This window comes from Nicotiana tabacum, chromosome 18 (assembly GCF_000715075.1).
Source record: "Nicotiana tabacum cultivar K326 chromosome 18, ASM71507v2, whole genome shotgun sequence".
Taxonomy (NCBI): domain Eukaryota; kingdom Viridiplantae; phylum Streptophyta; class Magnoliopsida; order Solanales; family Solanaceae; genus Nicotiana; species Nicotiana tabacum.
This window is the reverse complement of record NC_134097.1, coordinates 159,146,387-159,169,831: the sequence shown is the minus strand read 5'-3', so window position 1 is coordinate 159,169,831 and position 23,445 is coordinate 159,146,387. Positions and strand designations below refer to the sequence as shown.

At 38.1% G+C, this 23,445-nt stretch overlaps 1 protein-coding gene across 1 annotated transcript; it reads left to right on the top strand.

Moving 5' to 3' along the window:
* The first annotated feature begins 8,979 nt into the window (after positions 1–8,979).
* LOC107814458 (uncharacterized) lies at positions 8,980–22,022 on the top strand. The gene is made up of 20 exons (XM_016639871.2): positions 8,980–10,281; positions 10,531–10,734; positions 11,200–11,304; positions 11,413–11,478; positions 11,568–11,732; positions 12,095–12,169; positions 12,250–12,401; positions 12,937–13,072; positions 13,171–13,240; positions 13,328–13,455; positions 13,536–13,592; positions 14,223–14,408; positions 14,521–14,613; positions 14,703–14,788; positions 14,861–14,927; positions 15,014–15,080; positions 15,185–15,321; positions 15,765–15,856; positions 21,387–21,453; positions 21,591–22,022. Exons 1-20 carry the CDS (start codon positions 9,043–9,045, stop codon positions 21,864–21,866), a joined length of 3,468 nt encoding a protein of 1,155 aa, XP_016495357.1. The 5' UTR covers positions 8,980–9,042; the 3' UTR covers positions 21,867–22,022.
* The last annotated feature ends 1,423 nt before the right edge of the window (positions 22,023–23,445 follow it).

Genomic DNA, 23,445 nt, shown 5'->3' with positions numbered 1-23,445 from the left:
CTGTCCAAATAGTCCTGGGGACCATGTGAAGATGTACCGCCATAGGTAGTAGTGAAAAGCTTGGTGAACCTGTCCAACCTCCACAAAGCATCTGTAGACATAGCTGCTCCATCGTCGGTCTGTGCTACAACACCCGACGGGACTACCCCAACTGGCTGAGCTGCTGGAGTCTGAAACAGGGGAACCATCTGCTCTGGAATGTGAGTAGCGGGAGTCTGTGCTCCTTCCCCAGCTCGAGAGATGGATGGTGCTACAGGAAGTACGTCGGCCTGAGTAACGCTCTCCATAAGGCCCACTAGACGGACAAAAGCATCCTAAACCCCTCTAGAACCTGAGATGGCCCTGCTGGAACTGTCTCGGCAGGAACCTCATCATCAAACTCTACCTGAGGCCCCACCGCTGGTGCTGCTGCTCGAGCTCTGGGCTGAGCTCTTCCCTTACCTTGGTCTCTAGCACTGCCTCGACCTCATCCTCTGCCCCTCGTAGGAGCTGCCATTGGGGGCTCGGGCTGCTGATCAGCTGATGAAGCGGTATGTGTTCTCTTCATCTGCGAAAGAATAGAGTAAAGAGTTCAATTAGCATTGAGATATCAAACCGCACGAGAGAGATGAATAGAAGTGAAGTTATTCCTAACTCTGTAGCCTCTGGGGGATAAGCACAGACGTCTCCGTACCGATCCCTCAAACTCTACCAAGCTTGTCCATGAATTGTGAGACCTAAGAAACCTAGGGCTCTGATACTAACTTGTCATGACCTGAATTTCCCACGTCGGGACCGTGATGGCGTCTAACATTGAACCCGCTAGGCAAGCCAACATTACGGAATATTTCACTTTTTCCTTTATCTTTTAATAAGTAAAACTTAACAAATGTAAATCAACGGAAATAAATGCGGAAGAACACGGTTTAAAAAACTATCTTTAAGCTAATAACGAAAGCCGAAATAAAATCCACCCAGAACTGGTGTCACAACTCACGAACATTCTACGAGTACTACAAATAATGGTATGAACAAAAAATTTACATCTGTCTCGAAAGTAGATAAAACAGAAATGAAATAGGATAGAAGGGGACGCCAGGGCCTATGGTCGCCTGCATGACTACCTTGGGTCTCCGGAACGCAGCAATGGCAACCAACCTCTCGATCAGCCACTAGCTCCAAAATCTGCACAAGAAGTGCAGAGTGCAGTATCAGTACAACCAACCCCATGTACTGGTAAGTGCTGAGCCTAACCTCGACGAAGTAGTGACGAGGCTACAGCGGGGCATACAACATATACAACCTGCAACAGTTTATACTAAACAAAAAGGAAATACGAAGTGTATAAAGCAATAACTAGCATTAGGTAAATCCGGAACCCATCTGTTCAACTAGTATTCAACTATAACCAATCCTTAAGGGTGTTTCAACATCACAATAATGGACCTCAACAGATATGAACACATAACAATAACTGATGCGGTGGGCATCCCGGTCCCATCATATAATCAACAATAGTATCAATATTCACCCTTATTCCTCCTTGTTGCGACGTGCAACCCGATCCCACCTGTCCACCCTTATTACTCCTCAACACATATTACCATTATTCCTCCTGTTGTGGCGCGCAACCCGATCTCACCTGTCCACCCTTATCACTCTTTGTTGAGGCGTGCAATCCGATCCCACCAGACAATCATATTTTACCTTTATTCCTCCTATTGCGGCATGCAACCCGATCCCAATATATATATCAGCACGAATCACAAATGAATAAAGACAATTGTTTCACAGGTTAAGTCAAATCCTCTAAAATACTTATACCGCAATCTATACAATGGAATATTACTACGATTATGAAACTTCACCAGTGTAAACTACTCAGCGAGACCAACCAAGGTGTACCATAAAGCACCAACAAGCCAATATAAGCCAACAGTGTAAAAAAACGAAACCATGAAACAATTAAATACTTCAATAAAGAGATGAATAGTTAATATGAAGCTATTAGACATGGAAACATTTATGAGCAAGTAGCAATTAAGACATAAAAATAATTATGAGCAAGTATCAATTAAGACAAGAAATAGTATATTAGGAAACGGGGAAGGGAGCAAGCTAACAAAAGATAATTCGGTGGTGCATAGGTACTCGTTACCACACTTGTATGCCACACACGTGGAATTTCACATAGAAAATAGGTCGAGGATTCCTAATCCCTCAAGTCAAGGTTAGACCAAACACTTACCTCAAGCCAACGGGTATTCAAAGCTCAATCACCGCTTTACCTCTCGATTCCACCACCAATTCACTCGTATCTAGCCATAATTAACTTAATAACATCAATAAACGCTAAGGAAACCAATTCCAATGCAAAATCAAAGATTTCCCGTCATTCTTCCCAAAAAGTAAAAAATCAACCCTAGGCCCGCTTGGTCAAAACCCGAAGTTCGGACCAAAATCCGATTACCCATTCACCCCCGAGCCCGGATATAAAATAGGTTTTGGAATCCGACCTCAATTTGAGGTCTAATTCCCCAAATTTCACCTAAAAACATCTAATTTTCCATGAAAATCCCTAGATTTTATGATGAAATCTTGCAAAAAGATGAAGTAGATTGAAAAAGTTGAGTTAAATCACTTACCAATGATTTGGAGAAGTTTGGGTCTTTGGAAAATCGCCTAGGGAGGTTTAGGGTTTGAAAATTTGAGAAATGAGTTCAAAATCCCGTCTAAGTAATGTTTTGATAAGTTGCAGATGTCGCATTTGCGACAGGAGCTTGGCAATTGCGAAGCTCGCAAATGCAAGACAGGCTTCGCAAATGCGAACTGCTGCATGTCTGCTACTGTCGCAATTGCAAACGTTGACCCTCCATGTTGATTTCGCAAATGCGAAGGAATGTTCGCAAATGCGAACATGCTGGCCTAGCATTTGGATCGCATTTGCGATGAAAGGCTCACAATTGCAAAGCCTGTGAAGCTCGCAATCGCGAAGCCTGATCTCGCAATTGCGAGATTCAGAGGCCTGCAACAGCTGAAGCATACCAGCAATATTTTTCGTAAGTCCAAAACACCCCGTGGCTTATCCAAAACTCACCCGAGCCCTCGGGGCTCCAAAACAAACATGTACACAAGTCTAAAAACATCATTCAGACTTGCTCGTGCGATCAAATAGCCAAAATAACATCTTAAACAATGAATTTAACACCAAAACTCATGAAATTCTCAATGTAGTTCAAAATTTCTAACTTTTCAACCAAAGATCCAAATTACATCAAATCACTTCTGTTTTTCACCAAATTTCACAAACATAATATAAATATTATATCAAACTTGTACCAGGCTCCGGAACCAAAATACGGGCCCGATACCAATGAGGTCACACACTATTTCCGTTTCTAAAATCCTTATATTTTCCAGCAAATAATTTTCTTCAAAAAGTTATTTCTCGGGCTAGGGACCTCGGAATTTGATTCCGGGTATATGCCCAAGTCCCATATTTTATTACAGACCTTCCGGGACTGTCAAAATACGGGTCCGAGTCCGTTTACCCAAAAATATTGACCGAAGTCAACTAAAATAATCTTTTTAAGCCAAAAATTATTATTTCTTGATTTTTTCGCACAAAAGCTTTCCGGTATCGCACCCAGACTACACACGCAAATAGAGGAGAGATAAAAGGAGGTTTTAAGGCCTCAGAATACAGAAACAGATTCTAAAACAAAAGATGACCTTTTGGGTCATCACAACATTCAATCAATTTCATTGCCAAGATTCACCATTCATTTCTCTCTTATTTTCTCAAAAGTACTATTCATGCCATGAACTAGAGTGTTATAATCCAATCTTTCAACCAATAAAACTTGTAACAAATACTTCTAACTACTCATAATAATTGAGTTTTAGCATTGAAATTATCTTTAGTAGATCAATCTTGAAAAATCACAACTTTAGTGATTTTTGTGTTCTTGAGGATTTGATGATTAAAGCTAGAATTTGGATGTTAGAATGATGTTAGAACTCATGTATATTGAGTATGAATCAACCCAAAATAACATTAACAACTTACCTTAGTCGATTGGACTTGATTTGAGCTTAAAATCGCCCCTTCACCTCAAGAACCCTAACCCCCAATAATCAAAATACTCTCTCCTCCCGACTTGGTATTTATAGGCCCAGATTTCTGGGCTTCGGACGCGGCCTTAGATGCTATGGCAGCACTTCACTGCCAGCCATTCTTTCGGACGCAGCCCCGGATGCTTCGCATCCGCAGACTCCTCCGCCAGCCTTTGATAATTTGATCATAACTTTTTGTAGGAATGTCCAAATGACAAACGGTTTGAAATGTTAGAAACTAGACTCAAGGACCTTTTTTTTGATAGGTTGTAATACACATAACTCTTTATATATATCTATATATGATCGTCCAAAGTTAGGTCTTGTGCGTACTCATTGGAACTTTAGTCTATCATGTAATTTCCATCTTGATTTGCCCCAAAGGCTCTCCTTATTACCTATATCACTTCAAATACGCCTCGTACACTTATTATCATATTCAATTAATGTCCACAATATTAATAGTCCTCGTCTGCATACAAAATAATATAATTAGCACACGTCAACTTTCTTATAGCGCTTAAGTACTTTAAAATTTTTCGGGGCGCTACATTCTCCCCTACTTAAGAACATTTGTCCTCGAATGTTTTACAAGTCACTTCTAAGAATAGAGTTACCATCAATTTACCTCCAACCATTATGCATAGGCACTTATGACTACATGGGTCTTATACTTTCTTTCCAAAATCTCAGACTTACTTTTGGCCCTCAAAATCTGGCTATCTTTACAAATTCTTAAAATTTTTGGCAGAGTTTCCCCTATAACTAGGACTATCCAAAAGCTTTAACCTATCCAGAACAAGCCCCCATATGGGCACCAATAACAATATCGCTCAACAACCAACAATACATAATATAATGTACCATCTTAACCCTACTAGGCCGTACATATACCATAAGTGCATCAAATATAAATCTTTAAAACTTTTAACTAGTGACATATATGAATACCATTCAATATCAATAATAGCTACTACACATAGCTCCCACATCATTATTATACATGCATGCATTTTCTTTAGTCATGCATACGTCAAGCTGTACCTAAAAAGTATATTCAAATAATCAAAAATCTCTTTGTGATTGGACGTCCTTAATAAATGTTTTTTTTTGGATAATGTGGAATGACACATTTCCATGCTGCCTAAATTCTCAACTTCCCTGAAGCTATGGCTCATGCTTGGTGAGAGAAAAATTATATTGCCCACTTGGTACCTGTAAACTTATCCATTCCGACTCATAGTCTCGAAATTTTCTTATAACCAATACTTTCAAATTAGTCTGTTGCTCTTTTGAGTCCTGTTTCTAGGAAAAGTTTTCCCACTTAAGACTTTTAATATTCTCTAATCATCAAAACTATTTTGGAATATCCTTTTATTCCTTTCAAAGATTAATAAGATATTTTTCTCAGATTTATCCATCATATGGTAATTTAATACCCCTACTTTCTCTCATACCTTTAGAGCTCATGCTAGATTCATAACTTGATAACTATTATTACCAACAAGTGTACTCTGAAAGCAATTAAACTCACTTCATTCGATTTCATGACACTAGTTTGCCACCTAATCGCGGACATCCGTATTCCAGTTTTATTTCTTAACTTTTAACAATTTCTTGACCCCATTAAGTATCTTGTGATATTTTTCTACCAAAAACTTGGGATTGCATTTATTTCCATGCGCACCATAGACACGCTACCGTAGTCCATAAGTTTTCAACAATCGAGAGTCAATGTTATCATAATGGTACTTGCACCTTTTTAATATTAGTGCTCTTCTTTGAACCCATGCCTTTTACTAGCATACTTTTTTTTTTGTGTAGAAGAGTCTTTTTTCATTCAGGAATGCGCATTACATTACCCTTTTCTATTTCATATCGTGCTAAAGTGTGCACACATTAAGATATCCTCTTATTCCACTTAATCCCACGTACAATTTAAAGTACTTCCTTGTTCTCCGACAATACTTGAATTTAATTCAAATTGCACATGCCCCCAAAGTTGTAGGAATACATTCGAGTTGCCCATTAAATCTTTGACTATCAAACATAAATTTTAATATCCCTGATGCAGAACATCATAACTATGAGCTTGAAGGTTCTCAAGGTTCTACTATTAGCGATTTTTCACAACTAAATAAGCTTGAAGTTTATTTGTCACAAGGAATTGAGGAAGTGAACTCCGATGGCTCCTTTAATATTTTGGAATGGTGGAAGGACAAAGAAAAACACTTTTCGATTCTTTCAAGGATGGCTCGAGATATTTTAACTATTCAAGCTTCAACAGTGGCATCAGAGAGCGCTTTCAGTCAAGCAAGACTTCAACTCGGTGATTATAAAGCGTCTATGAGTGAGAGCTTGAAAAAATCTGTACTTTTCAGAGATTGGATCCGTTCGGAAATAAGAAATTTTGGACTTGCTGAATTACAACCAGAGGTAGACGAAGCTTACGAAGAAATGCTAGCTGAACTTGCGGAGGATTCTGCTTCGCTCGGAAGCGGTGATGACCAAGTTTCTTTTCCGCCACCACCAACGGAAATTCCTCCGGATCTTAATGGATTTATGAAGTTTGTAAGAGATACCATGTAACTTGTATGAACAAAAATTAGTATGTATTATATAACTTGTATTTTGACACATCTTGATTAGTTTCTTTTTCTTCTCAATATTGGTACTAACTCCTTGTTGTGCTCATTTCATGGGAGGGGGAGGGGGAGGGGAAGACTAAGAAAGATATTGCCATATTTTTTTTAATACTATAGTAAAATTATAATACATTGCTTTGAATATCTCTTTACAATATTTTTGTCTTTAAATTTGAATTAAAAAATTTAGGTCACAATTCTATTATATAATTTACAAGGAATTGCCATAGATATTTTTATTACCATTTTTTTCTCTAACTTCTATAAAAAAAATTAAAAAAAAACCGTTGGGCCCACTTAGTCCAGGACCATTAGTTCGTGGGCCCGGCCCCGGGCCGGTTCCTACAAAAGGACTACCAAGCCCGCGACTATGAAACTCGTTTATGTTGGGACCGACCCGAGACCAGCCCACTTAGGATCGGCCCAAGTAGCCCATTTAGGCCCCGAACCAGCCCACATGCCACTCGAGCAAATTGGACGGATCAAATGGGTTCGGGCTTAAATTGTCACACCCCTGAATACCAATGATTGTAAATAGAAAAATATGAAAATTATATTTTGTATTATGGGTAGGTATTCACATACTATTTTGTACCACAGAGAGTAAGATGCAAGAGACTTGCTAGTTGTACACAACTAAGGCGGAATGACTTCCTAGTCACTTAAACTTGCATCCATTTGTAAAGCTGATAGATGAACGTGTAACTTTCCCATTTGAACACTCTACTTGATAAATTGGGTATTATAAACGCCTCCACTAACGCGTGATCCTCAACTGCGCTGACAAAGATGACACGTCACATTTTAAGCCTTTTATTATTTGACACGTGTAATGAGTATGTCCCATTTTATAAGAATTAATTTATCAAAATTGAGCCTCTATCCTCTCTGATTATCCCTTTTTTCCTTCTTGAAATTCTCACTCTTGAAACCATCCAAAGACCAGATCTAAAAAGAAAGATGTTAGACGAATGCTTTAGCCGATCGTCTTCTCCGATGATATTATGGAAAAGGATCCAAATCTCAATTTACACAAAAGAGAAATTACCAAAAAGGCAAAATTGTTTTGAATTATTTTTTCTGAATTCTTGATTTCAAGCCTTTTAACAGAGATTCATGTCACTGAATTCAGGAACCCAAATCACTTTGTGAATTACAAAGTTGAGAACATTATTAATAAGAGGAAAAAAGAGAAGAAAGTGACAAAAAAAAGAATTCTACTAAACAAGTGTCTTTGAATCTGGATTTGATGAATATCCATTGAATTATTCCTATCCTGATGCTGAAACATAAGTTGGACGGAGGATGGGATGAAAGAGAAAGAGAGTGAAAGAGGTGTAGCTGGACCTAAGGAAGGGGTGACGGAAGAAACAAGGGTTCTTTTGCTTTTTTGCTTTTTTCTTTATTGTCCTTTTTGTTCTTTTATAAAAATTAGTCAAAAAATCACAAATTACGCGCCTAATAGTAGTGATGTGCACGCATTATTGCCATGTCATTTACACCTCCCCACGTAGATATGGTAACGGTCAAATGTGTTTATTAATTAAGGAAATCACGAGTTCGAATGTTCAAATGGAAAACTTTAAAGTTCATGTATCAGCTTTCAAATACCCTACAAGTCCAAGTGGCCAGAAAGCCATTCCACCTTAACAAAAAGTTGACTAGTAGTTTGAGCTCATTGATTTAGGCACTATTGGAAAGAGTCAGTTGAGATTGCCTAAGGCACATTTGACCTCCAACAATGGTGTCGACAGCAGTGAGGTGGAGCATGGGTTGGACTTTCTTGCTGCCGAAGGGATGTTGCGTGTTTATCATATACTTTTTGCGATTTGCCTAATTTATAATATCAGAGAGTGCTTGGGATCACCTCAACCTAAGTAAGAGCCTTGCTTACATATGCCTTTATAATTTTTAAAAAACAAGTGGAATTGACCATAATATATATGATATTAATTTAATTATAATTATATATATATATATATATATTTGGTTTTAGCGACGGACAAATTATGTAGCTAAACTGAAAAATCCATTGCTAATCTCATTTAGTGACGGATTAGCAATGGATTATCAAGATATTCTGCTAGCTACAAGCGTTTTAGTGACAGATTAGCGACGACGTTCATAGCTAATTCCAATTTTTTTGTAGTATCCCGAATGAGGTGCCTATAGTTTTCTCCTTTTCATAAATCATAAGGTATTGGTGGGAAACGATCTTCTATATATTTTGATTTAAACTTCAGATATACCACATTGTCACAGCTCCATACTCTTCCTAGTCTCTCTCTCTCAAAATACTATCATGGATATTGTGTTGACTCAGTTCCATAAGGTCCAGATGGAGGCCATTTTGGGGCCCGAATCGGAGCCATTTGAAACCTTCATTTCCAATCACATGGAAAGCTCCGAGGAAACAGTTTCTGAGGCTAAGTCAATGTTCAACATGTTGAAGCACAAGGATCCTAACTCCCTTGCTCTTAAGCTTGCTCTTGGCTCTTCCTATGACATTTACTCCCGTGAAAAGTGTGCTGTCCTCTTAAAACAGTTGCTTACTGATGAGGATGACTTGTGCACTTGGAGTAATCTAAGTCTGTCAACTCAATTCACTGTCAAATCAATCCTCCTTAATCGAATGAGGGGTGAAGAATCAAGATTCATCATCCAAGAGCTCCGTGACACTGTTTCAAAGCTGGCTGCCTCACTTCTTCCAGATAACAATTGGCCTGAATTGTTTCCATTCTTGTACCAATGCCTCACTTCCACTTCAAACAACTACTTAAAGAGGTCAGCTTTTATGTTATTTGCGCAACTAGCCGCGGACATAGGTGAAACAATTGTCCCTTGTGTAAAAGATATGCACTCACTATTCTTAAATACACTGAATGATTATACCCTCGATCTAGATGTGAGGATCGAGGCCATGAGTGCTGTGTTCAACTTCATTAAGTGCGTATTGAGTTCAAATGAAAAGGAGTTGTTTCAGGATTTATTGCCAGGTATGATGAGGACGTTGACTAATGCATTGAGCAACAATGAGGAGAAGGCTGCAGCACATGAACCTCTGAAAGTTTTTATTAAGTTGGCGAAGAATGAGCCTAGGTTCTTCAGGAGGCAGCTAGTGGATGTGGTGGATGTCATGTTTGAGATAGCAGAATCTGAGAGTTTAGATCAAAGAGCGAGGCACTTTGCGGTTCTATTCTTTATAACTTTGATCGAGGCGAAGGAGAAGGCCGCAGGCATGCTGAAGAGATTGCCTTTGTTTATTAGCAGATGTTTTGAAATGTTATTAAAGTTATTACTAGATATTAAAGATGACCCTGCTTGGAATAGTGGCGAGAACGTGCATGATTTTGCAGGGATATTGATCTGTGACCGCAAAATTGGCGAGGAGGGTTTACGCCGGTTTTCTCTTGCATTACGAGGTGAGTTTACTACTCATATTGCAATAGAGCAGTTGTATGCTTACTTGGCTGCCCCGGAGTGGGAGAAGCGCCATGCAGCTCTCATTGCACTTGCTCAGATTGCTGAAGGTTTCTCAGAGGTACAAGAATTGTCTTAGTTGTGTATTAGTTATGGATATGGTTTAATTATAAGGCATATTACTTAACTCATTGTATTAATTAAGAGGTGTTTTTTGCTGGCCAACTGCTTAAATTTACAAGATAGTTTATCCACATGCCCCAATTACTCTGCCAGAATGCTTTACACTACGCTTTATTGTTTAAAGTTATCTCTTTCACTTTTTCTCTTACGCGATTACCTTGGAATCATAGCTTCTTTACTATTACAGGTGATGATAAAGAATCTGGAGCAAATGATGAATATGGTTTTAAACTGTTTCCAAGATCCTCATCCTCGAGTCAGGTGGGCTGCTTGCTGGACAATTTCTCAGTTGTTGATTGACTTCTCTCCGCTTGTGCAAGAACAATACCATAACCAAATATTCCTTGCATTAGCTGCAGCCATGGATGATTTTCAAAATCCTCGAGTGCAGGTCTGACCAATGTAACATTTACGAATGCTGCTAACCCTATGAATAATTGCAGGCTAACATTAGAAGATTAAATTATCATTGATGCATGAAACTACCAGCAAAATTTTTTATTCTTACTGCACCTTTACGAGGGGTTTGCATATACCATATAGTTGAAGACCTTTACATGGATGATTTTCAAAAGTTTTGTACGATTAGTATCATTATTCTATCTAACTTACTGGATTCAGTATTGTGTTTCTGGAAATTTTTTGTTTTATGACTTTTTTGGTTGCAATACGAGCTCTCTTGCTGACTTACAAGATCGTTGACTGATTGTATTAATGTCACACGAGGTATCTAAAATGTAGTCTTAAATAAGTTTTTGAAAAAACCATAAGCCTAAAGATTTGGTAGATGTGACATTCCTCCATTCAGTTGCTGTTACCAGCTAATTTGCTTCCTTAACTCTTTCGCATTTCATAGGCATTTGCCACGGCAGCTCTCTGCAACTTCTGTGTGCCTGACGAGCCAGAAACTTTGATACCTTACCTAGATGGGATAGTTAACAAACTGCTTGTACTTCTACAGGTGTGCAAATATAGAGGTCACCAAATTACTAAGTATGTCACTGCTGAGTGCTGACAAGTGCAAGAGACTAATGATGCTTTTTTCGGTTTTTTGTTGCTTGAAATGCAGAATAACAAACAAATGGTCCAAGAACAAGCATTAACTGCATTGTCTTGTATTGCTCAATCTGTTAAGGTATTAACTGGTGTATTTATTTTTGGCTCAGTAATATTTCTACTTATTTATGAATAATGAAGGCAAATATGTATATTATATTTCAACAGGAGCACTTCCGAACAAACTATGACACTGTTATGCCACACTTGAGAACTGTCCTGAGAAACGCACATCTTAATTCTAATCTCATTCTTCGTGCCAGAGCAATGGAGTGCATAAGTGTTGTTGGGATGGCTGTTGGCAAGGAGAAATTCAAAGATGAAGTAGAGCAGGTCTCTTCTGCCAATTATGCCCAGTGGCTCCAGTACATGTTTTTTAGCTCCATACTGATGGAGTGCTCAACACATAATAATCCCATCGATTGGGATTGCTTCTTTCCAGTTTCATTTGTTATGCTATGTCAGATGGCTTTATTGTAGTCAAACCATAGTATATCTCTTGCTCAAGTTACTATGTCTTTCAACAACAAAATAATGACAGGAATATCGTTATTCTTACCAATTCCATTTTGGTCTCCCTCTCTTGGCATTCTCTTCTTGTCTTGGCATGCGCTAGTGTGAGCTTATTTGCTTTTGGCCATTTCTCACCATAGAGCTTACTGTTATTTGTTTCCTTTTTGTTGTTATCATTAAAGGTCATGGAAGTGCTTATGTCATTACAAGGATTACAAGCGAAGGCGGATGATCCTACTACTAAGTACATGCTAGGCGTATGTGTTAATCACTTGATTTTAATATCAAAATTTCTTTATAGATTGGCTCCCCCTTTATTTTCTTTATTTCATTGCAGGCATGTACTAGAATTTGCAAGTGCATGGGACAGGATTTTCTTCCTTATATGAGTGCAATCATGCCATTTTTAATTAAATGTGCTGAACTTGAACCTGTTATGACCATATCTGCGAAGTTGGATTATGAATATTACGAGTTAGATGATAATAGGTAAGCTTTTGTCACTGAGATTTTCGGACTATGAAAATTATGAGTTAGATGATAATAGGTAAGCTTTTATCATTGAGATTTGACCATCTCGGCGGAGCTTTTGATACTGTTAATTAAGAAATGGACCTTAAGTTTAACTCAATCCCAAAAACTAGCTCATGAGGCAATCAAGTCCCCATCCACTACCAATGTGGGAATCTAACACAGCCCGCACACTTAGGCATGTCAATTGGAGCATGGACAATATAATATGGGGTCCCAAATAGGGTAAACCAAGAATTTAAATGGGGTTTGCTCTGATACTATGTAAAAAATGGCCTTTGAGCCTAATTCAACCAAAAAATTAGCTCATGAGGTGAGGATTGTGCAAAATCATGAAACCAAGTCCCCCATCCACTACCGATGTGGGAATCTACCAACTATGATTGATGTCTAGTTATTGCTTTGGATTCATCAAAAAGGTGAAGCCTATTGGGGAGGTGGTTATCAGGGATAGGGTGTACCGAGGATCTTACTTAAGCTTTACATCTTGCAGTATAGAGAAAATCAAGCTTGGAGATAAAACGATGTTCAAGAAAGGAAATGTCCCAGAGGAGAAAGTTGTAGCCTGTGATATGCTATGCTGCTATACTGATATATTGCAGGAAGACTTCTACCCATGGATTTCCCAGGTTGGCTTGAATGATCGATCACCTGCATGTTTTCTTTTTCTCATGTGCTGTTAAGTGAGGTCAAATTGAACATATCAATGACTTCATGCATGAAGCAGGTTGTTTCAATCTTTGTTCCGCTTCTGGAGTTCTATATTCACGATCCTGTCAGGAGATCTGCTGTTGTAGGTAGAGTTCTCATTTTCATATTGTTTCTTTGTTTTTCATGTAAATTGTCCAGTTGCTGATGCAATTTTCTTATTTTTGCTGTTTAAGCAATGCCCATCCTGTTGCGTTCTGCTAAACTGGCTTTTGAGAAAGGGATTGCTCAAGGTGAAAGTGAGGCATATTTCACGAAGTTATCAGACTATATAATACTGGCTTTGGCAGAAGCTATGCATAAGGTTGTCCTTAACATCTGTACTTATGTTGTTCCTTCTTTTTGGATAATGAGAAAGTGATACCTGATGTGTTATCTCAACAGGAGCATGTGACAGAAATCTGTGCAATCATGTTGGGAGAATTGAATTATTGCCTGCAGGTTGGTTATGTTTTAAGACAGGGTTTTCTTTAATTGTTGATCCAAGTTTGCAGTGTTCTCCTATAGCCGATATGTTTCTTTTACTCTATATATTCCAGTATGATCAACATGTTGGCCTTTACATTCCCAAAACAGTAAAAACAACCAATTTTAATTTTATGAGCACTCTTGATATATGACCCTATTTCTTTTCCTTCACTAGAGATCTAAACAAGACAGTCGTCCAAATCAGTTTTATTCTACTAGAATAAAAAAGAAGGCTTAGTACTTCTCTTATACAAAGGAAAACATGGGTACAAAGAGCAATGACTTGCACGCTAATATGTCCTGGGAATCAAGCCAAGTTGGAGCTCCTTATTTGATTCTTACTTGTGTGGATACAAGCATAATTTATACCATATTAAAATGCTTAAAAATGAATGTGTGAAATCAATTTTTTCACAGATGGGGTAATCATAAAGTTCTCTTGACATGACAAGGTAACACTAGAAAGTCTTACAAAAAGCCTATGGCTATTATTTAGAATGTTTCATTAGTATTGTCAAAGCAAGGAAGAACAACAGTGAATGAAACAAGTAGAATTGCAAAGAAAAATTTCTGTTATTATGGTCCTTTTGTATTTTCTTTCAGATTTGTAGACCACTTCCCACTGAAGGTCAGGTTCGTAGCATTGTTAATGAGATAAAGCATGTAATTACAGAAAGCTCAAGTAGAAAACAAGCACTCACAGAGAGAGAGAAACCGGATGACTTTGATGCTGAGGAAGCAGAATTGTTAAGGGGGGAAAGAGAGCAAGAAGAAGAAATTTTTGACAATGTATGTTCTTTATAAGAATGGAGTTCAGACATTAGCACACCGTGTTTTCCGTTTACAAGCATTTCACTTTGAATCTACCATTATTTTTAAATCCATCTAACTTTTTTTTTAGGTTGGTGAAATATTGATAACATTGATCAAAGCTTTCAAGGCTGCTTTCTTGCCTTTCCTTGAGGAGTTGTCACCATATTTGTTACCTATGTGGGTAAGTCATAACCTCTAAACCCTCTAGATTGTTTTTTTATTATATATATATTATTGTTGCCACATTGAATTTTTCTTGCTTTTATGAAGGCCAAGGAGACAACAACTGTTGAGAGATGTACATCTATTTGTATCTTCGATGCTCTGGTGGAGGTGTGCCCTGAAGCAGCTCTAAAGTAGGTTGATTTGTATGAGTTTTTCTCTAATGTTAATTCTCAATTTTGATAGTTACTTCCTATGACGATTAGGTACTATGATGTTTGTCTTCCATTAATTTTTGACGCAAGCAACGACGAAAATCCAGCTGTTAGACAGGTTTGTACATCTTTAGCAGTTGTAACAGTTTTCAGTCAAGTTGCATTTACTATTTGATTTATCGGAGAACCATATGTCATGTTCAGGCTGCTTTTTATGGACTTGGGCTGTGGGCGGCATTTGGTCGTTCTTCTTTCAAACCTTTTGTTGTAGGTATGTTCTTGTTGAATGTGATACTTAGACCATTTTCTTCATGGAGAAGGGGACAAGAAGTGATATGTTTTTTGTGTTTACTTAAATCTTATGACCTGAACCAGAGGCTCTGTCAAGGATCAAAGTAGTGATAATGCATATGAATGCTCTTGAATCTGAGAATGAAAAAGCATATGATAATGCTGTTTCTGCACTTAGTAAGATATGTCAGTTTCATGATGAAAGTATTGACTTAGCCCAGGTATGTTCTTTTATTTGTTTTTGCATTCTCACACCTTCAGCTCATATACACTTGAGTTGGCATTCCAAAATTTCAGTCATAAATTTGGGGTAATTCATTGCATGCATATATCATATAGTTTGAGAAATATCATAATGTTTGATCGCATTATTGTTTTTCAATATTTATGTTATAGATTTTAAAAGCTAAAAGACAGTAAGCCAACTGAATCATCCCCACAATTCCCAAAGACTTGCGAATATACTCTGCCATGTTTTAACCATACGAACAGAAATTCAAGAGTTTCCTATTAGTCATTTCTTGTTTATTTATTTGCTTTACCTTTTTAGTTGAAAGGAGTTTTGGGTGAGCAGTGAGGACTATTCTATAACTGACTTAAATTGACTAATAACATTACTGTGATTGTAATTTCCCCAGAATTCTTATTCCAAGTCATTTGGTAGGTTATTCCAGTTTGGTTGAATTGCCTGCCTATAAAAGCTGACTTGGACGAAGCCAAAGATGTTCATGAACAGTTGTGTTCAATGGTCGAAAGGTACTGGAACTGGATTGGTTTACTCTAGTATTTATACTCAATTACTCATTTACTCTGGATGGTTTTGTTACCTTGGCATTGATAATCAAGGCCGTTTACAGGGGTTAACCGATTATATTTGCTTTTAGCGGTTGTTTTTGTTGCGGAAGCCAAATGTATATAGTGTGAATGAGTCACAACTACTATACCAAAAATTATGACAGCCACCAAATAATAAATAAGACAATAAAGCAACAATAAAAGGAATACCAGAATTTACGAGGTTCGGCCAATTTTATCTACTTCCTCGGACACAACCAATATTTTATTCCACTCTAAAAATACAAGTGAAATAATACTAAAGAGAGAAGATACAAATGCCTTAAGAAGATAAGAAGGCAAATGAGAGGTGTATTTAAATCCTAAACATTAGACTTTCTTTTATAGGGTAAAATTCTCCCCCAAATGAAGTCCCCCACCGATGTGGGATGAACTTTTGACATATTCAACAAATCTCCACCTTGGCAAAATTCCACATCTTCAATTTTCTCTTAATAACAAATTTTGGTTGTGTCTTCATTTTCAATCTTCAGTGTTCAACAATGTTGATCAAATCCAAACAATGTTGAAACTTGACCGCAGTCACCACTTTTGTCAGCATATCAGCAGGATTCTCCGTAGTATGAATTTTCTTCACCGTGACTCCATCTTCTTCTATGATTTTTCGTACGAAATGATACCGAACATCAATGTGCTTCGTCCTTGCATGATAAACTTGGTTCTTCGCTAATTGAATAACACTTTGACTATCACAAAAAATTGTGATACTTTTTTGTCCAATACCAAGCTCCTTTAGCAACCCCTGAAGCCAAATTGCCTCTTTCACAGCCTCTGTAATTGCCATGTACTCTGCCTCTGTTGTAGACAAAGTAACTGTTGACTGCAAAGTATACTTCCAACTAACTGGTGTCTTTGCAAAAGTAAACATATAACCAGTAGTTGATCTTCATTTGTCCAGATCACCCGCAAAATCTGAGTCACAATATCCAACTACAGATTGATTGTCTTCCTGCTCAAAAACTAACCCAACATCTACAGTATTATGAATATATCGTAGAATCCACTTCACAGCTTGGCAATGCTCCTTTCCTGGATTATGCATATATCTGCTAATAACTCCAACAGCTTGTGAAATGTCAGGTCTCGTACAGACCATTGCATACATCAAGCTACCAACATCATTTGCGTTTGGTACCTTTGACATATACTCCTGTTCAACTTCATCTTTTGGCGACATAATAGTACTTAGCTTAAAATGGAGAGCAAGTGGAGTACTAACTGGCTTAGTCTTCTCATCTATGCCAAAACGTTGTAGTACTCTCTTCAAATATTCCTTTTGAGATAAACAGAGTTTCTTTGAACGTCTATCTCTTATTATCTCCATGCCAAGAATTTTCTTTGCCTCACCCAGATCCTTCATCTCGAACTCCTTCTTCAGTTGAATCTTCAACTTATCAATTTCTTCCGAATTCTTGGAAGCTATCAACATATAGGAGAAGATATACAAAAGAACCATCTTCAAGCTTCCACAAATACACACAATGATCGTATTTGCTTCTCTTGTACCCTTGCCACAACATAAACTTGTCAAATCGCTTGTACCATTGTCTAGAAGATTGTTTCAATCCGTACAATGATTTTTCAAGTTTGCAAACCATATTTTCTTTTCCAGCAACTTTGAATCCTTCTGGCTGAGTCATGTAGATTTCCTCCTCCAAGTTTCCATGTAAAAACGCAGTTTTTACATCCATCTGAACTAGTTCCAAATCCAATTGTGCTACCAAAGCCAACATAATTCTAATGGAGGAATGTTTTACAACTGGAGAAAACACTTCATTGTAATCAATTCTCTCCTTTTGAGCATATCCTTTGGCCACCAATCTTGCTTTGTAGCGAACATCTTCTTGGTTAGGAAATCCTTCTTTCTTTGCAAATACCCATTTGCACCCAATTGCTTTCTTTCCCTTCGGGAGATTTGCCAATCTCCATGTATGATTCTGATGAAGGGATTGTATTTCATCATTCATGGCAATCCTCCAATTATCTTCTTCTGAACTTTGGACTGCATCTTTATAAGTGGTAGGAACATCATCAGCTACAATTAAGGCGATACAAGCAACCGTCTCTATAAGACGAACAAGTTTTATTATTGTCCCTTTTGGCCTGCTAGTTGCTATTGATTCAAGTTGTTATTGAGGTTCCTGAGTGGAAACTCCCTCTCTACTGGCTCTTCTTCCGGAGGATAATCTTCATTTGTTTCCTCCTCTGCTTCTTGTGTAGGAAAAATAAATTTTCCCTCAAACTCCACCTGCTTAGAAGAACCCTCATTTTGTTTGGTATCTTCTGTTACCTTATTTACCATAGCAGATTCATCAAAGGTAACATCCCTGCTGAATATTACTTTCTTTGTCATAGGACACCATAAGCGATATCCTTTGACTCCAGAAGTAATCCCTATAAAAATAGTCTTTTTTGCCCTTGGATCCAATTTTGACTCTGTCACATGATAATATGCAGTTGAGCCAAACACGTGCAAAGAGTCATAATCTACAGCAGGCTTTCCATACCATTTTTCAAATGGTGTCTTACCGTCAATAGCAGCAGATGGTAGACGATTAATGAGGTGGCATGCATATGTAACTGCCTCAGCCCAAAATTCTTTGCCCAAGCCAGCATTGGACAACATCACTGTACCTTCTCCAGCAAGGTCCGGTTCATACGTTCTGCCTCTCCATTCTGTTGTGGTGTATGTCTGACAGTGAAGTGTCGGACGATGCCATCATTTTCATAGACCTTATTAAAATGATCATTTTTATATTAACCTCCATTGTCTGTGCAAATACACTTGATCCTCCTGCCTGTTTGATTCTCCACCATCATTTTCCATTTGAGAAAAATTCCCAACACTTCATCTTTGCTCTTCATTGTATACACCCGCACTCTTTGGGAAAAATCATCAACAAAGGTTACAAAATAGTACTTCCCACCCAATGAAGGTATTTTGGAAGGACCCCAAACATCAGAGTGTACATAATCCAAAATGCCTTTAGTATTATGGATCGATGTACCAAATTTAACCCTTGTCTGTTTCCCTTTGACACAATGGTCACAAAACTCCAAGTTGCAAGCCTTTACTCCTTTTAACAATCCTTGATCTGATAAAGTTTTCAAGGATTTTCCTCCGGCATGTCCCAAGCGCATGTGCCATAGCCTGGTTGCTTCTGTCTCTTTTTCGTCACTGGATATTACTGTCGTTGTCCCAATAACTGTTGTCGTTGTCCCAATAACTGTACTACCGCGATAACGGTACATGTTATTGTTCTTCCGATTGGCCTTCATTACCACTAGTGCACCGGAGCATACTCTCATCACTCCATTTTCTACAATGATTTTGAACCATTTTGATTTTAGGGCTCCCACAGAGATGAGATTTTTCTTCAAACCCGGTACATATCGAACATCTGTTAATGTTCTGATCATTCCATCATGGTTCCTTAATCGTATTGAACCAATGCCATATGAGGTAAGAGGGCTGTTATCCGCTGTGTGGACGACTCCATATTCTCCTTCTTGAAAATCCACGAACCAGTCCCTGTTGGGACACATATGATAGCTACAAGCCGAGTCCATCAACCATATGTCTAATAATGTTGATGGCTCTGCTGTAACTAATGATAAGTCTGAATCATCACCATCAACTACATTTGAATCCATAATGACATTTTCATTGTTATATTTGCCCTTATTCTTCAACTTCGGACAGTCTTTCTTCCAGTGCCCCTTTTCTCGACAAAAGGCACATTCATCTTTGCTGGGTCTAGATCTTGACTTGGATCTTTCCTTCCTTGTCCTCGTTTGATTTTGAGGACGACCCCTCACAACCAGTTCTTCTCCTTCTCCTCCCTTCTGTTTTTCTCCCTTTCTTTTCATAGCTGTACAAAGCCGAACAAACTTCTCTAAAAGAAATTTCGTCATTTCCATGGAGTAGAGTAGTTTCAAGGTGCTCGTACTCATCAGGAAGGGACCCCAACAACATCAAGGCCAAGTCACCATCATCAAAAGTTGCATCCATATTTTGTAAATCTGTGACCAACTTATTGAAACTGGTGATATGTTCATTCATCGTGGTACCAGGAACATAGGTGAAGTGAAACAGTCTCTTCTTCATGTACAATTTATTTTGACTGTTTTTCTTCAAAAATTTATTCTCCAGTGCTTTCCATAATTTACTTGCAGAAGTTTCCTTTGTGTATGGATATTTCTGCTCTCTAGCAAGGTAGGATCGAATAGTACCGCAAACAACACGGTTGATAATTTTTCAATCTTATTCTCCAATAACATCTGGTCTTTTTTCTTCAATAGCAAGATCTAGCCCTTGTTGAAAAAGGACATTTAGAACCTCACCTTGCCACATCCTAAAATGTCCCGACCCGTCAAAAATTTCTACCGCAAATTTCGTATTTGACACAATTCTTGTCATAAGCGAAGATGCCAATGATGACGTATTGTTGACACTTGATGTAAATTCTTCTTGTTTATTGTCTCCCATCTTTGACACAAATATTATTTAATAGCTAACGACACAAATCAAGATTATTTCCTTTCTGGTGTGAAAGATCAGACTAAGCTGTAACCACAGAGCATACTCAGACAGAACCTTGACTCAGTTACCAAGATAAATCTTTTCTGATGTGGAAGATCAGCTATGCTGCAACCACAGAGCATACTTAGACAGTACCTTGGCTCTGATACCAATTGTTGCAGAAGCCAAATGTATATAGTGTGAATGAGTCACAACTATTATACCAAAAATTATGACAGCCACCAAATAATAAATAAGACAATAAAGCAACAATAAAAGGAATACCAGAATTTACGAGGTTTGACCAATTTTGCCTACTTCCTCGGACACAACCAATATTTTATTCCACTCCAAAAATACAAGTGAAATAATATTAAAGAGAGAAGATACAAATGTCTTAAGAAGATAAGAAGGCAAATGAGATATATATTTAAATCCTAAACATTATGCCTTCTTTTATAGGGTGAAATTCTCCCCCAAATGAAGTCCCCTACCGATGTGGGATGAACTTTTGACATATTCAACAGCTTTACATAAAGTTGTTGATTAGAAATGTTTTCTATAGATAAAATTGTGATTGTTCTTAACGGAAGAATGTACATTCTAAATGAACTTTGTAATTTCAGATTCAGGGAAAACTAAACAAAACACATCTTCCAAATGTTTGAAGCATATTTTAATATTGTTGTAGTTAATGATACAATTTTGATATATTTGGCATAACAAAATTTCATTAGGCGGTGAAACCATTTAATACAGATGAATTATTGACTTCTCTGATATGGGGATTTGACTTGACAGAAATCATCTAGTTGGTGGTTGATACTGGGATTTATCTATGTTTTCAATTAGCAATTCAAATCTATCAACATTGTGCTTGCAAACTATAATATGTGTTTACAATTTCAGGTCAGACAGAGAAGTTTTAGGTCCCAACTATCAGTACCTTCCAAAAGTTGTTTCAATTTTTGCAGAGGTTAGTTTGAGATTACAGCCTAAATTCCATTTAGATAGTTTATTGATCAACCAACATGTTTATCTCATGCTATTCATGGCGTTTTTATCATTATATCTCTGTAGCCATCCAGTAATTGGAAGTTGCTTCTTCTGTAGGTTCTACGTGCCGGAGAGGATCTTGCTACTGAAGGAACTACAAAACGCATGATTAATCTTTTGCGGCATTTTCAGGAAACAATACCTACAGCCACCTGGGCATCAACATGGTCATTGCTGTTGCCTCAGCAAGAGATGGAGGTGGAATCCGTTTTATCAGCGCCTAAGGAAGATGTTAACATTAACCCATGCAATGAAACTTATAGTCTTGTGCTGTGGGAACCAAACATTTTGATTGGCACAGTGTGGTCTTATTGGCCTGTCCAGGTGCGATAATGTTCAGGGTTGGTCGAATGTGTAAGGTTCAGGGCCAGTTATGGAGATCGACTCTTGCAAATTTCGGACTAGTCCTTTTCTTTCTTCTAAATTACATCTATTATACAGTTCAAGTGGTTGTTTTTTCTTTCTTTATTTCTGATGTTTTTGCTACCAGTTATTTATCTGTCCTGTTTTCCAAATACTCTACTAGCCTCCAAAAACATTTACCTTAAATTATAAACAACATCAATGCAGGAGGATCCTTTCATTGAGTCATGTTAGGAGCTTACTATGGTTCAGGAGAATCCTTCTTTCATCGTCTTTGAATGGCTTACAAATAGTAAAATGTAGATTGTAAGCACGTGATTTTTGCCCTATGAAAGAATTACTCCCAAAAATTTAAAATAAAATGATTTTCCTTGGTGTGCAATTTTGAGAATTTTTGTGACATTTTGGATAATTATTTGTATTTGTCTGTGCGTGTTTATTTGTTAAATTAATAAAAAATACAAAAATATGTCGCATTCTGCATGAAGGATTTAATTCTACAATTGTTAGTAATTAAGTTTGTTTTACAAAAATTAAAAATTACAAAAATAGGCATCTTTTGCATTTTTAGCATTTAATATCCAAATGTACAATTTTATGCTTAATTATTACTTAATTGTGCATTACTTGTTATTGGGAGTTAATTTGCGTTTTTATAACTTAATAATAATTTAAGGATTTTTAGAATTTAGTTTTAGAAAAATAAAAGAAGAGAGCAAAAATATAAAGAAAATCGGAATTGGGCTCTTCTTCAAATTCAAGCCACAAGCCCAAAAAAATACCCAACCTTCCCCATGACCCGGTCCATCTAAACACAGGTCGACCCGGTCCGCCCCATAACCCAAATACCCAACACCCCATCTCCCTATCTTACATTTCACAAAAACAAAACAAGAAAAACCCTAAAAAACTCATCCGCCCCCCCTCTCTTTCCCTCTTCTTCTCCAAGCTTCCAAGCCCATCCATGGCTGCTCACCCTCAAGCTCACTCCAAACAGCCCCTCCCTCGTCCGCCATTAAATAGCAAACGACCCCCATTACTATGCATCTTCTTCTTCGACCAGCTGCTGCCCCAAGCTTCGTCTTCATCGACGAACAACTTCCGCCATTGACGAGCTCGTCAAACTCCCATGGCTGCTGCGTTTTTGTTGCTTCTGCTACATCCAAACAGACCCAGCTGCTTCTGCCTTCATCTTCTTCGTCTCCGTCAAGCTCGAGCTCCAGCCATGGACGTCCGCTGCTTCATCTCCTCCCTCCACACGACTAGCAGCTCCGCCAACAACCATCCTAGCTCGCTGCTGCCACCTCCAGCTGCCTCGTCGAGCCCCCATGTCCAGCAGTAATAGTGACTGCTATTTCACTGCCATGGCTAGCCCCCTCGTGGATTCATCGTGTTCTACAACAAAAAGAACCAACAAAAAAGGCTCATCCCATGAACGACGTGAATGCCAAGCTCGCTCCAAGCTCGACTGTGCGTCGCGCGCACACACACAGTCATTAGACAGCCTTCACCGGCTGCTTCGTCAACGTCTAGCCCCGTCCAGAATCGC

What these genes read in the sequence shown, in the direction of transcription:
- LOC107814458 (XM_016639871.2), top strand. Translation starts at nt 9,043, where the DNA reads ATGGATATTGTGTTGACTCAGTTCCATAAGGTCCAGATGGAGGCCATT. An exon ending in CAGGAGATCTGCTGTTGTAG is followed by an intron (nt 13,241 to 13,327) that starts GTAGAGTTCTCA and finishes TTGCTGTTTAAG; the next exon opens with CAATGCCCATCCTGTTGCGT. An exon ending in AAGAAGAAATTTTTGACAAT is followed by an intron (nt 14,409 to 14,520) that starts GTATGTTCTTTA and finishes CTTTTTTTTTAG; the next exon opens with GTTGGTGAAATATTGATAAC.